Source organism: Eptatretus burgeri, chromosome 7, assembly GCF_056783735.1.
Source record: "Eptatretus burgeri isolate ZD-2024b chromosome 7, Ebu_testis_v1, whole genome shotgun sequence".
Classification (NCBI taxonomy): Eukaryota; Metazoa; Chordata; class Myxini; order Myxiniformes; family Myxinidae; genus Eptatretus; species Eptatretus burgeri.
Genome location: NC_140967.1, coordinates 22,915,292 through 22,932,885, shown reverse-complemented (window position 1 = coordinate 22,932,885; position 17,594 = coordinate 22,915,292). Strand labels below are relative to the sequence as shown.

The 17,594-nt window shown below is 44.0% G+C and overlaps 1 protein-coding gene across 3 annotated transcripts in view; it reads right to left on the bottom strand.

Annotated features, from left to right (window-relative positions):
• DPP3 (dipeptidyl peptidase 3) overlaps positions 1-17,594 on the bottom strand; it is a 374,981-nt gene that overhangs the window by 120,080 nt on the left and 237,307 nt on the right. For all 3 annotated transcript variants that reach the window (XM_085887695.1, XM_085887697.1, XM_085887698.1), the window contains exons 9-10: positions 16,549-16,607; positions 10,140-10,334 (exon numbers count right to left, since the gene is read on the bottom strand). In XM_085887695.1, the coding sequence (XP_085743821.1) occupies positions 10,140-10,334; positions 16,549-16,607 (254 nt within the window). The remainder of the gene's footprint in view (positions 1-10,139; positions 10,335-16,548; positions 16,608-17,594) is intronic.

Here is a 17,594-nt window from a genome sequence, read left to right as displayed (position 1 = left end):
GTGTGTTTCATTTTCCACTGTAATTGCAGCCATTTCATGTGTCATCATTGTTCACCATTTCCTACTGTCATGCCCAACACTGCAAATTTCCCATGATTTTCATATATTTCCCCATCACCAACCCCTTTCCTCTCCACAGATTATCACCAAGAATAACATTTTGACAACATTAACTTCAAAAAAGGTGCATTAAAGAAATGCAGCAGACCCACTTAGCCCTATTTATACATAGCGAACACAATTTAGGAAATTAAATCACCAATTCCCACATTAAGTGACATGTAATAAGTCCCACAAAGAACATAAACTAAAATTTGAGCAAAAAATATCGGTTCAAAGTCAAGTAAGGACTATGCTCACCACATGTATGTCTTTCATTCATACATGAGGACAAGCGAATTAATTCAATTCAATTCTCTCATTTGTGAAACTACATTCCGGAGATGGTTCAATCGCACTCACCTCTGGGACGTCAAAGCAGTCAATTGACTACCATTTCATTTCATCCACCATCGCTACCCATTATCTTTTCTACCCAACACCCAAATCCACCAAACCAAACCCTCTTACTTGCAGGTTACTGCATTTCCTCCCATCCTCTGCATCCTCTTTTACAGCTCATAACCCCTTCATGTTGTGTCCAAATGACACCATGGACGCAAAATCAGTATTTTCCTTTACCCTATAGATATCAACTCCTTTTCCCATGAGCCTAGATCTTGTATCCAATATATAATAAAAAAATAAGGCAAGCATGTATGTATGTATGTATGTCATTGGTTGTTATCTTCATTTGCAGGTTTGAGGAGATGGAACAAAGTTCTCCCATGGTTCAAAGGATCCACCACCACTTCAGTGAGGGATCATGGTTCATGGAGCAAGCTGTTCAATTTTTGTTCTCAAAGTTTTGTTCCAAGGGCTCTTTTCAGGTGTGTGTGTGTGTGTGTGTGTGTGTGTGTGTGTGTGTGTGTGTGTGTGTGTGTGTGTGTGTGTGTGTGTGTGTGTGTGTGTGTGTGTGTGTGTGTGTGTGTGTGTGTGTGTGTGTGTGTGTGTGTGTCAATCTGAAAATCATTTCTCAAACAAAACGTTCGGGCCCATCTCCGCTAAGTTTTGCATACGTGCTGGGGGTACCCAGGTCAGGTCATGGGCATAAAAACCCCACCCACCTCCTAACCTCCACGATGGGGGGAGGAGACATAACTAATTATTTTCACCTGTGCATGTGGCACAGTGAATGTACTTTACTGACCCCTGCTTGAGACAGGGGGAATTACTTGCCACAGCACAAAATATATTTATTTATCCCACCTCCCACAATATCCTCCACCCCCCCCTCCCCTTCCCAAGGCTGCTCCCAGAGGGAGTGGGTGTTTCTAATATTGAAAAAGAGAGAGATTGCAGAAAACGTTTTATTCTTGGAAAAGAAAAAAGTTTTACCTATAACCTGCTTGTGCAGGTATGTCAAGCAATCATTTATGTAACAGCATTTCTGCCATCAGTCTTGACTGCAATTGCAAAAGAGAGAGGGATGAGACTGGGATACCCTTTTCACCCAACCACAACAAACAAATATACCATCAGAGATGGGGAATCCCCCACCATTGAATGAAAAAGGTCATACATATTCCAGATATAGTCCAGCGGCTAAGTCGAAAAATATTTCACTTTGTGGAGAAATTATGAAATTTGCAGATAGGTGGAGGACCCCAGTTGGAACATTTTTCGATTAGGACCCAACTCTGAAACGCCCCCTGGTGGCCGCCATCTTGAGTTTCAATATGGCCACCACATTTTATATATATTTGCCTAACTTCGAAACTAAAGCAGATAGAAATACGATTGCAGTGGCTACCCCCCATTTTCAGGGTCAATGAATTCAGTGATATCAATATCATGCATATCTAATGTCAGACATCTTGGATTCCAAGATGGCCGCCATGTTAGACATATATTCCAACAACTCTTAAACCAAATTTGATAAGAAATGCTATTATCAGTGGCTAAGCCCCATTTTCAGGTCAAGGAATCGAGTGAACTCACTATCATGCTTATCTGGGATCCGCCATCTTGAATTCCAAAATGGCTGCCATGTATCAAACGACATGATTCTGCATAAATAAGTTCAGAACAAGATTAGATAGAAAAGTTATTTTTGCAACCCATGTGGAATATGAAGCATTGATGACAATTTGGGTGAACAGGTGATCAGTTAGCACCCCATATGATTTTACTTAGCACCCCATATGATTTTACTTGGCACTCCATATTATTTCAGTGCTGCCATCTGTTTGCATTAGTTTAGGTTAAAACAGCAGACATCAAAGTTCGTTATCATTATTGTATTAACGCATGTTTTCTTTTCAGGTGGAAAACCATAAACCATGTCCAGGTCATTCAAGATCGTTCCTTCAGCATCAACAGACAGATCATCAAAGGCAGGAGGAACACCTGACTTCAACTGGAGCATCTGTGTCCTTTGCCAAAGGAAAACCCAGGACCCCCTTGTTGTACCTGACAGGGGAAAGCGGCTTACGAAAGGAATGGAATACCGGACACTCGCCTAAGACCTAAATAACGCTAAGGATGCTGACTACAACCCGTTGAAAATTGATTTCACAAATCTAGATGATGGGACTGGCATTGAGCAAACACTACGTGCACATCAGGCTTGCTGACATAAACTTTGTAAAAATGAATATTGTGAACTGAAGTTAGATAGATGGAAAAAGCATAAGGTAGCCTGTGATGATGAACCTGAAGCATCTCCCACAAAAACTAGGAGAATGAGTGCAGATAAGCGTACCGCAGGCAAAAAGAACATGTGTCTGTTCTGTGACAGTAGTGAAGATGAACTCTATTCTGCGTCAACCTTCACGATTGACAATACTGTAAGACAATATGCGATTCAACTTAGGGACTCGTGTTTGCTCAGAAAATTTGCTGGTGGGGATCTGGTGGCTCTTGAGGTCAAGTATCACAAAGCCTGTATGACAAAACTATTTCATGATGCGAGGGCTGCACAAAAATCCTGTGATGAATCGCCCACTTCCTCATTTCATAGTATAGCACTGGCAGAACTTCTAGCTCACATAGAAGAAGCCAGTAATTCGAAAGACACTGCTCCTGTCTTCCGATTCGCCTCATTCCCTCTGTCAGCATCCAGATGCAACTAATTCTGGTCTATCTCGCCTCGGCACCTCCATCTTTGATGACAAATCAAGCCAGGCGAAATACGTTCAGCAACTCCCAGGGGAGTACACAAGTGTACCTGCTGCACAACCTCTCCAAAGGGATGCTCATGTTCCGATCTCTTATGGGCCTGCCATGTCACCTACAGATGAATTATGAAGAAGGACCGTAAATTAGAGTACAAGTGGTTGGAACAACAGATGGAGTTTTGCCAAAAGGAAATGTTTGGTGCGACCGATTATCCATCCTGGGCAGCCTACCACGCTTCCAATCAAGAGGAACCTCCGAATCCTAAGACAAACATTTCGTTGCTCCCTCTCTTCCGAGAAAAGTCCAACACCGTGGAAATGATCTCGCACATTATGAACAACAATGCTGCCACAACATATTTCCACAATCCTGGTCAGATGCCAGTCCTCACAATGGATCAACCGCTATACGCCATGGGGAAACAGCTCCAATGGCGGTTTCCTGACTTGTATGGTGAGGACAAGTACGTAATTGTACTAGGGGGGCTGCATACAGAAATGGCTGCATGGAGGACCATTGGCGATATTCTTGATGGAAGCGGGTGGACAGAGGCTTTGGCACAGGCCGACATTGTGAGTGCAGGCACCTGTGAAGGATTCCTTCGAGCATCTCATGTGACGAAAACCCGCAGGGCACATCAGGTAACTGCCGCAGCTTTGTATCAGTTACAGCAAAAGGCCTATTCGGATTTTAAACAGGCGGAAAGCACAGACCATCATTATGGTGAACCTGACCCAATGGAGTTCACCGAGTGGTGTGCCGGGAGCTCCGATAAGTACCCATAGTTTCATTTTTGGCAGACGGTGTTAGATTTTGAACTGACAATCTTCCAATTCATAAGGTCCTTGCGAGTGGCTGATTTTGACATGTACATTGCATCACAAGTAGATTTAGTACCGTGGTTCTTCGCATTAGACCATACAAACTATGCCCGCTGGCTACCAGTTCATCTGCGAGACATGTCCAATTTGCAGGATAAGTGCCCGGATGTCCATCGTGAGTTCAAGCATGGAGGATTCACTTCAAACAAGACTGGTCGACCGTTCTCGGCTATTTCGTTGGACCAAGCACACGAGCAGGTTAATGCACTCGTTAAGGGGGACGGCGGAGCTGTTGGTCTCACGGAAAACCCTGGAGCGCTTAGGAGATGGATGGTTGCTGGACCTGAAATAGCAAGACTAGTTGAAGAGTTTGAGGATGGTTTCGACGACGCTGGGGCATCCATGACACCTGCTCGCCACCATGAACAGACGAAAAGCATCGAGCAGAAATTTGTTGAAGATGTACGATCATTGGGTGTCACAATTGAAGAAATGGGCAACCCTTTCATGGAAGATAGTATGGACTTGCTGAATCTCAATTCCAAAGTCATCATGCCAGAAAAAGTTGTGAAAGCCATGAGGAATGTCAATGCGCTAGGAAAGTCAAACTATGATGAATTTGTGGAAGAGCGTTTCAAGTCCAATTCGAAGTCAATCGGAGACACCATTTCCCGCAACAATCTGGCTGTGTTCAGCAAGCCTGGTGTGCAAAAACAAAGGCAGCAGGAAAGTTGACTGAGCTGAAGAATGACAGGGCTCTGTTCTCAAGGTTGTACATTCCTAGTCAAAAGAGAGAAGGGGATATCGATGCATTCTTCAGGCACGAAAACCAGTCTAGTCCACCATCAGTCGCAAGTGGAGGTCAGATGAGAAAAGGTGACAAGCATCAGCTTCTAGACTGTCTCAATGGCGTGATGACCGATGATGGTACGGCCTTGGTGGTTGATGCTAAAGTTCTTGATGGCCCTGCTGTTGTCCACTTTCTACAGCCTGGTACCTGTGCCACCTTCGAAGATTACGCCCAAGATATCTTTATCCCATATGTGGTTATGGAACTGGGGAATGCTCGTCGCATTGATATTGTTTGGGATGTCTATTGGTCGGACAGCTTGAAAAACGCAACGAGAGAGAAAAGGGGCTGTGGTACAAGATGCCGAATGACTTCCTCAACACAAATTCCAGGTAACTGGCCAAGCTTTCTCCGAAACAGCGACAACAAACATGAGATATTCCTGTTTCTTGCCCAGAAATGTGTGAACTACCAAATCGCAGGTGACAAGCTCATCTACAGCACTGTGGATGACAAAGTTGTGTGCTCTTCCAAAGACGCCATCAATGCAGCTCTTGCCCCTTGCTCACACGAGGAAGCAGACTCGAGGATATTTGTTCATGTCATTGACATGGTTCGGCATGGACATACAAAAGTGATGATCCGCACTGTGGACACTGATGTAGTGGTGATTGCAAATGCTCACTTCTTGAACATTGGCCTCAAGGAACTTTGGGTTGCCTTTGGAACTGGTAAGAATTACAGGCACATCGCAGTACACCAAATCGTCATTAACATAGGACCAGAGAAGTCCAAGGCTCTGACATTTTTCCATGCGTTTACTGGCTGCGATACGGTGTCCTTCTTCACAAACCGTGGAAAGAAGTCTACATGGCAGGCATGGCAGGCATATCCAGATTCTACAGGACATTGTGTTCACATCCAGATGAGGTGCCGAGTACTGTCATGGACATCCTGGAACAATTTGTTGTGTTGCTGTACGACCGTACATGTGAACTTCAGGGCGTGGATGCTGCACGGCGCTACCTGTTCACTAAGAGGTCAAGGGAGATTGAGAATATACCTCCAACAGCATTGGCTCTCTTGCAACACACAAGGAGAGCTACATTTCAAGCAGGTCACATCTGGAGTCAGTCGTTAGTCTCCAACCCAGTTGTCCCCACTCCAGCTGATTGGGGTTGGCAGAAGGATGGCGAGATATGGACAGTGATATGGACCATACTACCCGAGGCATCTAAGGCGTGCTACGAGCTCCTGAGCTGCAAGTGCAAGAAAATTTGTAAAGGAAACTGCAAATGCTACAAAGCAAATCACCAGTGCACATCCCTATGTGCCTGTGACGGACAGTGCTCTGAAAAATGATGTTGGCCGCTGAAGTTGCAGTCCTATGTAATTTGGATTAAGGGTTATAAGAAAATATGTCGAACATGGTGGCCATCTTGGAATCCAAGATGGCAGACACCAGATATGCATTGTCTTTGATTTCACTGGATTCCTCGAGGCTGAAAATTGGGGGTTAGCCAATGAAATTGCATTCCAATCAGATTCAGTTTAGGCGGCCATATCTTAGGCGCCATATTGAAACTCAAGATGGCGGCCACCAGGGGGCGTTTCAGAGTTGGGTCCTAATCGAAAAATGTTCCTACTGGGGTCCCCAATCTGTGTGCAAAGTTTCATAATTTCTCCACAAAGTGAAATATACTGCCATATTTTTTGTCTTAGCCGCTAGACTAATAATGAGGGAGGTGAATTGGAAACAAGACACCATTTGGTCATCATCTCGAAAAAGTTCCCCAGGGGTGAGGAACGTAGTAACCTAAAATAATTGAAATCAGATAAGCGATTTTCCATTTATTACAAAAAACGTTTTTTTCAAGATGGCCGCCCCAATCGGCCATCTTGGATCCGGCTACGCCCAAAATCAATAGGGTTCTTTCTTTTCAGGTGGTACATGTGTGACCCAAATTTCAAATTGATATGGCAAACAGTTTATGAGTTATCGCACTCACAGCTATAAATGTTGATGCTGCCCCAGTCGGCCATCTTGGATATGACCATGCCCAAAATCAATGGGGTTCTTCCTTTTCAGGTGGTACATGTGTGACCCAAATTTCAAATCGATATGGCAAAAAAAAATTTTTTCAAGATGGCCGCCCCAGTCGGCCATCTTGGATCTGGCCACGCCCAAAATCAATAGGGTTCTTCCTTTTCAGGTGGTACATATGTGAACCAAATTTCAAATCGATATGGTGAAAAGTTTATGAGTTATCGCACTCACAGCTATAAATGTTGACGCCCGGACGGACGGACGGACGGACAGCCGGACGCCCTGGGTGACAACAATATACCCCCTTCCGCCACGCGGCGGGGGATAAAAAGCAAAAGTCAATAACTTGTTCAAACAATTCACAAGTGATGATGATTGATTGAAAAACTGCAATGACAGCGATGAGATGTATATGCAATTTGGCAATGACACCATGACACTCCCAAAAGAACACAAACTATTCTGTGCCTTGTAAGCAGTCCTAGAAAGGTGATACAAAAAATTAAGAAAAGCAAAAACTGTTGGGGCATTAAGAAAGCATGGTACGTGAGATGCAGATTGAGATGCTGGTGCACATAATTTTCAAATAAGGAACTTTTGAGATACCCTTTTCACCAAACCAACCTATGAGCATGTGGCTGCTGGTTGGACCATTTGGTGTAGTTGTGCTGCTGATGCAGTACAAGATTTTGGCTAGGGTGTCAGTGATAACTATACTACTCTTTGTCAAAAGGTTAATATTGTGAGATCTTTCACATCCACCAGCGAATGCTAGATGGGGCCTCAGCTTTACGTCCATCAGAAGGACAGTGCATTCATTCATGCAACGCCCTGCTTGCCAAACACCAGGGTGACAGTATATAATCGGGCCAAGGATCAAATCCAGATTAGACTGTTGAAAGGCAAATACACGACCGATGAAGTTATTGGTTCACGAAAAAATATTTTCACGAAAAATATAAGTGACCACTATATTCGTTATTGTGGTGTGTCGGTCTGTCTGGTCTGGTCTGGTCTGGTCTGGTCTGGTCTGGTCTGGTCTGGTCTGGTCTGGTCTGGTCTGGTCTGGTCTGGTCTGGTCTGGTCTGGTCTGGTCTGTCTGGTCTGTCTGGTCTGGTCTGTCTGGTCTGTCTGGTCTGTCTGGTCTGTCTGTCTGGTCTGTCTGGTCTGGTCTGTCTGGTCTGTCTGTCTGGTCTGTCTGTCTGGTCTGTCTGTCTGGTCTGTCTGTCTGGTCTGTCTGTCTGGTCTGTCTGTCTGGTCTGTCTGTCTGGTCTGTCTGTCTGTCTGGTCTGTCTGTCTGGTCTGTCTGTCTGTCTGTCTGTCTGTCTGTCTGTCTGGTCTGTCTGGTCTGTCTGGTCTGTATGTCTGTATGTCTGTATGTCTGCATGTCTGCATGTCTGCATGTCTGCATGTCTGCATGTCTGCATGTCTGCATGTCTGCATGTCTGCATGTCTGCATGTCTGTATGTCTGTATGTCTGTATGTCTGTATGTCTGTATGTCTGTATGTCTGTATGTCTGTATGTCTGTATGTCTGTATGTCTGTCTGTCTGTCTGTATGTCTGTATGTCCCGAGCATAGCTTCGTGGGTTTTGATCCGATCCTGATGAAATTTTGGTGGGAAGTTTATATCATGATCAAGTTGTGTTTTCCTGAAAATGGGCGTGGTCCGCCCATTATGGGCAGAGCCACGCCCAAAAAACATGTGTTTTTAGGGGGTAGCCGATTTCAATTTGCATCTTCTCTAGGGGTTTTGTCGAATCTGACAGGGGTTTCGGTATTTTGTTAGCCCAATGGCACCTGCATAGCCCCACGGAGCTCGATTTCTCATTTTCGTCCTAAGGTCAAGGTCACAAGGTCACGAACTTAGAAAATTGCGATTTTGACATAAAAAAATTCTTCTCCGAGGGGGTTTGTCGAATCTGGCAGGGTTTCGGTATTTGGTTAGCCCAATGGCACCTGCATAGCCGCACAGAGCTCGATTTTTCATTTTCGTCCCAAGGTCAAGGCCACAAGGTCACGAACTTAGAAAATTGCGAATTGTGTTTATAGGGGGTAGCCGATTTCAATTTGCATCTTCTCTGAGGGTTTTGTCGAATCTGACAGGGGTTTCGGTATTTTGTTAGCCCAATGGCACCTGCATAGCCCCACGGAGCTCGATTTCTCATTTTCGTCCTAAGGTCAAGGTCACAAGGTCACGAACTTAGAAAATTGCGATTTTGACATAAAAAAAATTCTTCTCCGAGGGGGTTTGTCGAATCTGGCAGGGTTTCGGTATTTGGTTAGCCCAATGGCACCTGCATAGCCGCACAGAGCTCGATTTTTCATTTTCGTCCCAAGGTCAAGGCCACAAGGTCACGAACTTAGAAAATTGCGAATTGTGTTTATAGGGGGTAGCCGATTTCAATTTGCATCTTCTCCTCGGGGGGTTGTCGAATCTGGCAGGGTTTCGGTATTTGGTTAGCCCAATGGCACCTGCATAGCCCCACGGAGCTCGATTTTTCATTTTCGTCCCAAGGTCAAGGTCACAAGGTCATGAACTTAGAAAATTTCGAATTTTGACGTAAAAAAAATCAGACGACCGCCCAAACTTTGAGAGCTTGGATGACAATATTTTTTATGCATAATCTTGAGGTCATTCCCCACCTAAAGTCTTGAAACCATTTTTCTCTATCTCAAACACCTTGCCCGTGGCGCCCCCTTCAAGTTTGTTTTTACACTGATTTCATCAAAGCATGGATAATCCGAGGAGTGTGAAATGCCATATAACCTATATGACGTTATATTGTTCCTGGAATGTTCCAGAGGAAGTTTTGCACCAAAGGTCATAATCCTTGACCTTTGACCTTTAAAGTTCACAAAGGTCAAATTTTCAAAGTTGTGGGAATCGAACTGGGTTTTCGACCTTCTTCGATTAACTAACTCCATTAAGCTATAGCACGTATCCTGCTTCCTTATTTTAATGTCCACAACATTGTTTTGGGACCTTTAAAGGTTATGCAAGGTCAAATTTTTAAAGTTGTTGAACAAAACCGGGTTTTCGACATTTTGCAGCTAATAACCTGTCACTCGTACCACATCATGTTGATCATTTTTATAACTTGGTCAAACATTATCACATTGTCTCATCCTTGACTTCTGAAACAATCTACATCGTCAAATATCGCTTGTGAACCATCTTCATCTTCAGACTTCTATATCCTACTGTCCATACTTTCATCAAGTGTTAATGGAAAACAGCAAATGCAATGCAGATAACCTACAGTTGGGGATGTTGATGCCAGCAGGAATTCCACTGCCAGCGAAGGTGAGGATGTCCAGAGAGGTGAAATCAGGGCGCAGGAAAGTGTCCTTTTCTACATATGCTGGCCATGGGAGCTCAGCAATCAGCTTCATGGAAATACCCACGAGATTTGTAAATTTCTGACTCATCTCCTTATGCACCATTGCCACAAAACCTGCAGGTACATAATACAAGCCAGAAAGTTACAGAGAGCAGATGTGTGGATGTCAAGAAACATTAATATTTTGTTTCCCAATCATTGGCAGAACGAGTGATGTTCAGCAAAAACTTAGTCTTCCTGATTCCTTTACACTTTACATAATAAAGCTTTATTATGTTGGTCCCTTAAGTATGCTTATCAGCTTGTGCATCAAACCAATAAAATGAGAACACTTGGTCATAAGAAGATGAAAATGTGTACAGACTGGTCATATATTAGCACAAAGATAACTAGAATGGCACTCAGTAGAGCACATTCCTCCAGCAAGCTGAACAGTTTACGTTTTGTATCCCGCTGATATGCCTGATCTGCATCCGGATCTGAACTAAATTCTAATCGGATTGTTCTTCTCACCTGCACAACTCATCCACCAAGTTTTATCATAATCCATTGACAACTTTTTGAAATGTCATACTCTACCATTTCTGGCCCCATCTTTAAATGGTGAACAATCACTTTTTTTTTTTTAAGTGAAAATATTCTCATATCCAGATCCGGATCTAGATCTTCACCAAAATCTAATCAATTCGGCCTTGGAAGACAAGTTTTGTCCAAATCCGTCCACAACTTTTTGAGATATCCTGCTCACAGACAGACAAACAAACAAACATACAAACAGACAGGAGTGAAAACATAACCTCTGTCCACCTTCAGTGATGGAGGTAATTATGTGGTGAAGAATCTCTAAATGTCACAAGCAGTTAACAAAGAAACATTAGAGGTATTTATTTGTTTTATTTTAATGAAAGCAAGTCATAATTTATGAACAAACGAGAAAGGCACTCTGAAGAGCGCATACCTCCGCCACGTAATGCCTGATCCACGAGAACATCTCGGGCCCCATACATTTTTGAGATATCGTGCTATACATCATTTTTGGCCCAATCTCTCAATGGTGAAGAATCACATTAAAAATTATCGGACCCGGATTCGGATACGGATCTTCATCAAAATTGAATCAATCCTTGCTTGTCACACACCCAACGTGTCCACCAAGTTACATCCGAATCCGTCCACAACTTTTTGAGATATCGTGCTATATATCGTTTTTCGCCCGATCTCTCAATGGTGAAGAATCACCTTAAAGATTCAAGGAGTCGGATCCGGATCCGAATCTTCACCAAAATCTAATCAGTTCGTCCGTGTCACATACCCAACCTGTCCACAAAATTTCATCCAGATCCGTTCACAACTTTTTGAGCTATCCTGCACACAAACAGACAAATAAAATAAACCAATGTCACCCGCAGGTTGACCCGTATCTTGCCAAAAGGTGACCACGTGTGACTTCTTTAAGGTCACACTGAGGTGAACAGAGCTGCAATCCACCAGGAGCGACTCCTCGAGGAATATCTGCCTACGAGAGATTCCGATGAGAATCGTTCGACAGAGTAATCATGAAAAATATGCGTTTGCCTCATAACGTCACCAAATGACGTCATAATGTCTCAAGCTTGACATATCTAAGAAAGCACTCATCGAGGTGTTCAATTTGAGGTACTACACGATATGGTTCCTAAAACTTGAAAATTTGACCTTGGGGTCAAATATGTTTGACCTCCAGCGCTAACCATGAAGGTCAAGGCCAATCGCCACCAAAAATTAATCAGCTGAGTGGCAGACCATGAACTATATTCCCATGAAGTTTGAAGACTATCCCATCAAAATTACTCAAAAAATAAGGGTTTCGTTGACTCCTCTAATTTGCGACAAAGTGACCTTGACCTTTGACCTTGACCTTCAAAATTTTATGCGCTGAAAGGGACCTCGAGAGGCCTCTGAGATGCGAAGTTACAAAAATTTCCAATGATAACTGTGCTCTGCAGAGTGATTTATATGTGATTACAGACAAAAAAAAAACATGAAGGTCAAGGTCAATCGCCACCAAAAATTAATCAGCTGAGCGCCAGACCATGAACTATATTCCCATGAAGTTTGAAGATGATCCGATCAAAATTACTCAAAAAATAAGGGTTTCGTCGACTCCCCTGATTTGCGACAAAGTAACCTTGACCTTTGACCTTGACCTTCAAAATTTTGTGGACTGAAAGGGACCTCTATAGGCCTCTGATATGCGAAGTTACAAAAATTTCCAATGATAACTGTGCTCTGCAGAATTTTTTATACGTGATTACAGACAAACAAACAAACAAGCAAACAAAAAAAAACAAAAAAAAAAAACATACAAGCTGACTAACATATCTTGCAAAAACTTCGTTTTGGCAAGATAAAAAACCATACAAGCTGACTAACATATCTTGCAAAAACTTCGTTTTGGCAAGATAAAAAAAAAAACATACAAGCTGACTAACATTGTTGCGAATTCGCGCCCGCCGGCGTGCGAGCGGCCACGTAACTCGAATCGCGGCACGTCGCCCACCGGACGGACAATTCTGTCGTGACCCTCTCGGACTAACGCCGGGAGCTAGTCACGGGTGGGCCTTTCGGCCTCACCACGATCGTGCCAATCGGACCCCCGCGTGGGATTGGGTTGTTCGCCAAACTCGACCTACCTAAGTACCCACGCGGAGGGTAGACCGGGCGATCGCACCTCGCCGCAGGTCGACTCCGGACACGGGCCACTTAAGCGACCCGTTCCGTACTAGCGGGATAACCGAGCAGTGTTATCGTCGGCCTCGACGGTTCCGATTAATTATCGGGCGTATTAAGCCCACTACCAACCCTTAACGTGAAGCAAGATGGAGATTCAATTAAAGAAAAGACGAAGCGAAACGGGAAAAACAGTTCAACATAATGCACATTTATTCCGCGGCACACGGAGAGCACACATATACAATTACAACAATTATGCACCAAAAGCAGATGCTACAAAAGAAACACAACAATGCAGATCTACTACCGACTACGCGTGCACACGGCAACACTTACACAGTTTTACTTTACAGACAGCGCCAACAACACATTTACTCAAAAGCAAAAGAAAAGGGCCACCCTCAAAGACAAGGAGGCAGACGGGGCCTGTGGGCCACGAGACCGGGTGGATCCTACCCGTGTCTTTGTGATGAGCCGCAAATTTGGCGGCGCGGCGGCGCCCCGACTCCGTGCTCCTTCGCGGGTTTCGTTGGCACTGCTTGGAGTGGGGTGGGAACGGGCCCCCCCCCTTTTCTCACTATCTCAGCGCGGGGGGGGGAAAGGGGGGAATTGGTGATGCTCTGGGGAAAGAGGATAGCTGGCTTGCTTGGGTCCCGCGACGAGCGACTCCACTGCGAGCTCGTCGCCGACCGCCGTCTTCCTTGCCTCGGACCCGAGCTATCCGGTCCCCTCCGCAATTCTCCTCAGCCGACTGCAGCAAATCACCTCGACCGCGCTCCAGGCTCCAGGCTTCCTCTCTCTGCAGCTCCCCGACAGACTCCGAACCCCGACAGACTCTGACCTCCGACAGACTGACTCTCCTCCAGACCCGACTTGACTCAAACTGCTCTGCCACACTCTGCACTCCAAAACTGACTGCATTCGCCCCGCACTCGGCGCTTTATAGTCCGGCAGGAGAACCCATATGCAAATTTCTGAATCAGAACGAGCTCCTGGGTGGAGCCACGCTCGCCCATTGGACGGAGAAAAAGGGGCGTGAGTCTCCCCGGATCCTCGAATTTGCATATCCCGATTCTACTCCGATGCGCCTGGAGGCGGGGCCAAACTGCCCCGCGCTTGCTGATTGGACGGATCAGAAGTGGGCGTGTATCATTCCTGATCCGAATTCTCCTCGGAAAGGCGCACTTTGCACCCGCGGCTCGGCGCGCGTCCCGCACGAGGCCAGGACAGCCTGACGCTCGGTGCCCACAAGCGGTGCGGGAATGGCCGCAGAAGGAGAGGCGAACGTGGTGGAGGGTTTAAAGTGGTGGTCCATGGCCATGGTGACGTTTGGAATGGCGGTGATGCGATGTTTGCGGGAGCGAGTTGTGAAGGTAAAGGTCGTGGCTGTTGGTGTTGTTGTGAAGCGGCGTTGTGGTTGGTGGTTGTGTGATGGCGGTTGAGACGTGGTTGGTTCAAAATAAAGATAGAACAGAAAAACGGCTATCTTAAAGGGTCGCAGCCTGAATGAATCACATTTATTCCCTCTAAACAACGGGTTTGGGGCTAACTACACATGTACTTACAGAGATATCTCACCTACGGGACCTGAATGGTGGTTTGCGAATTTCCTCAACCGCAACAATATCTTGCAAAAACTTCATTTTGGCAAGATAAAAAAACCATACAAGCTGACTAACATATCTTGCAAAAACTTCGTTTTGGCAAGATCATAAAAAAATTTTTAAAAACCATACAAGCTGATCAACATATCTTGCAAAAACTTTGTTTTGGCAAAATAACAAACAAACATACAGACAGGGGTGAAAAGATAACCTCCTTTATCACCTTCGGTGGTGGAGGTAATTAATGTGAATAGCCCAGAATGCAATGTGAGGTTCCAAGCTTTGGTATAAACTCATTTAATTCTGACAAAGCATTGTATGCTGTCAAAATATGAAATTTATGGCATGAAATTTTTTTATGAGGCCGAAAGCATCTCCCTGAGTTTTATATGATTATCATTCTCACTCGAAATAGGGGCAAAACTGGTTTTGACTTAGCACAAAGTGCTCGTGCCAATGTGAAATTGAAAGCATTGTGCACCTTCTCACAAATCTGTGATAAAAAATACAAATAAACAAGCAAAATAACCAGAATATCAAAACAATAAACTATTCTGGCATCCAGGAGCAGGTAACCCAAATGCTCAGACCACCTTGGCGCTTATCTATTCATCGATACCTTACAAAATAGAAATGATGTCTTTCCGATTTCAGAATTATAAAGTAAGTAATTTTGTGATTAAAAGTCGAAATCTTTTTCTTCGTGCTTCGCCGTGACGTCGCACATGGAAGTTGACCACCAGATTCGCATTGTCTATGGGTTACATTGCAGTACGATTGAACTCAAACGGCAAATAATTACAATTTTCCACAAATATGTCGCGTCAATGCATCCTCTGTGCTTGAATAGTAATACAAAATGAGATGTTTCATGCAACACCAATGGCTGAAAGACCTTAAATTTTCCAGAAATTGGACGAGGTTTGTCCGAAATACCCGAGTGTGGATCGGGCCGACAAAATGTTCGCTTTTGTGCTCGGAACATGCTGCACAGCACCGTTATGAAACAACAGAGATGGCGAGATCTTGTGGTTGTCTGCCATGGTTAAGAGAGGATGCCATCCCCACAATTAAATGGGAGAAACAGCCGTGGCTCGAAACTGTAAGACAATCTTTTACCTAGCTACCAGCAAATGCACACGGATGACCACTACCCCCTCCACCATCACACAACAAAACCCACAACCACTCCGCTCCTCCACCAAACCACCCCCATCTCCACCATCACCGCACAACCCCCCCAAAAATACCCACTAGCACCCCACACCCTCTGCCTCCAAGCACCACTCCCCCCTCCAATGGGGCAGGACATTGACACAGTATGACACAGCACGAACATGGCACGACACAGCACAAACATGACACGGCACAACACAGCACGGACATGGCATGACATAGCATGAACACGGCATGACACAGCACGAACATAACACGAACATAGCACGACACAGCACGACACGGCAAGAACATGGCACAACACGGTACGAACATGGCATAGTCATCATCAGTTAAATGTCAAACAGCAAGAACATAGCACCACAGCACAGACATGGCACGGACATGACAAGGTACAGTACAGACACAGCATTTTCCAAATCGTTTTTCAAAATATAGCATTCAATGGAAATCAAGTTGTTCCTCAATCATGAACTGACGTTTATGGACAGACAGACAGAGACACAAGTGAACCAATTGCTTAACCCTGTTTTTCACTTCACGTACATTGGGTAAAAAAACCACACAAACAGAAGAGCACTTTTCTGAATTTGCTCAAAATTTACAGAATGAAATGCTTGAAAGGCCACATGTAAATGTTATACATATGTAGCGGCATAATCTTGCCTTTGATTAGATAATATGTAAATACACGAGTTCTGGTTGATCGAGGTATTTCCGGTCCCGGGTTAGCCAGAAGGACGGGGGTGAAATGTTGCTTTTTTGAATAAACAGAAATGACTGGGAATCCAAATGCCTTTGACGTCTTTTCTTCCACACCAAACATATTAGCTTACCTTCAAACTCTCCTCTGGTTCCCGAAGGATCACGGTAGCTCTCGATAAAGCCAATGTAACTGTAAAACAGAGGAACCTCATGAATAGAGCACAAATAAAACCTACTCAATATTTTGCTCCACATGATGGCAGGATGGACTAGCTATTGAATGCTTGGCTCTGAAACTTTCAGGTTCATTTTAACATATCCAATAAAAATGGCAGAAGGTAGATCACAATAGTGCGTTCAACGTCTAGTGCAGATTTCAATATGTGGAGCGGAAGACGGAACAACAAAAATATTGATGCTACTTTATAGGGGTGATGCATCATGTATCATGGACACAGTGGTTGGACACACTGATCAATGCTTTTTTGAACTCCCTGGGACCAAAAACCTATATGGAGCATACACTGGCTATTTTGGAAAATTGCCACCATGCCCCCTCCCAAAGTCCAAATTTGAGATGAGACTAGCTAAATTTACATGTACTGGAATGTTGTAGATGTGTGCCAAATTTCATGCTTTTACCATGAAGTGCATGATTTTCCCCCTATCCACTGGACTATTAAAAGTTTAGTCTTGGTGTCCATAGTGTCCCATTTTTTGAAGAAAACATTTTCCATTTGTTTATTTAAATTTTCAATTATTAAAATTTTCAATTACTTAATTATCCCCAAATTTCAATTATTTAATTGTCAATTTTTTTCCTTCAATTCTCAGTTATTTAATTATTCGATTACTTATTTATTTTTTATTTGTTTAGTTTAGCAAAAAAAAAAAAATTGAAATATTTTTTCAATTTTCAATTATTTCATGTTTCCATGATTTAACTTTGGAAAAATTTAATAACATTGGAAAAAGAAAATACGTTTGTTTGCAATATGAAGCAGACTTTCAAGTGCTACCAATTGGCTAATACTATGAGTTGGCCTACCGGAAACCATCAGCGCTCTTTGACCACAACCCTCTAGTTTCAGATAAGAATTGGGTTTGTTTTTAGAAATAGTCAAACCCAGTACGACCATTCAAGGGAACCCAAAAATGTAGTCTTTGAAGACCTCAA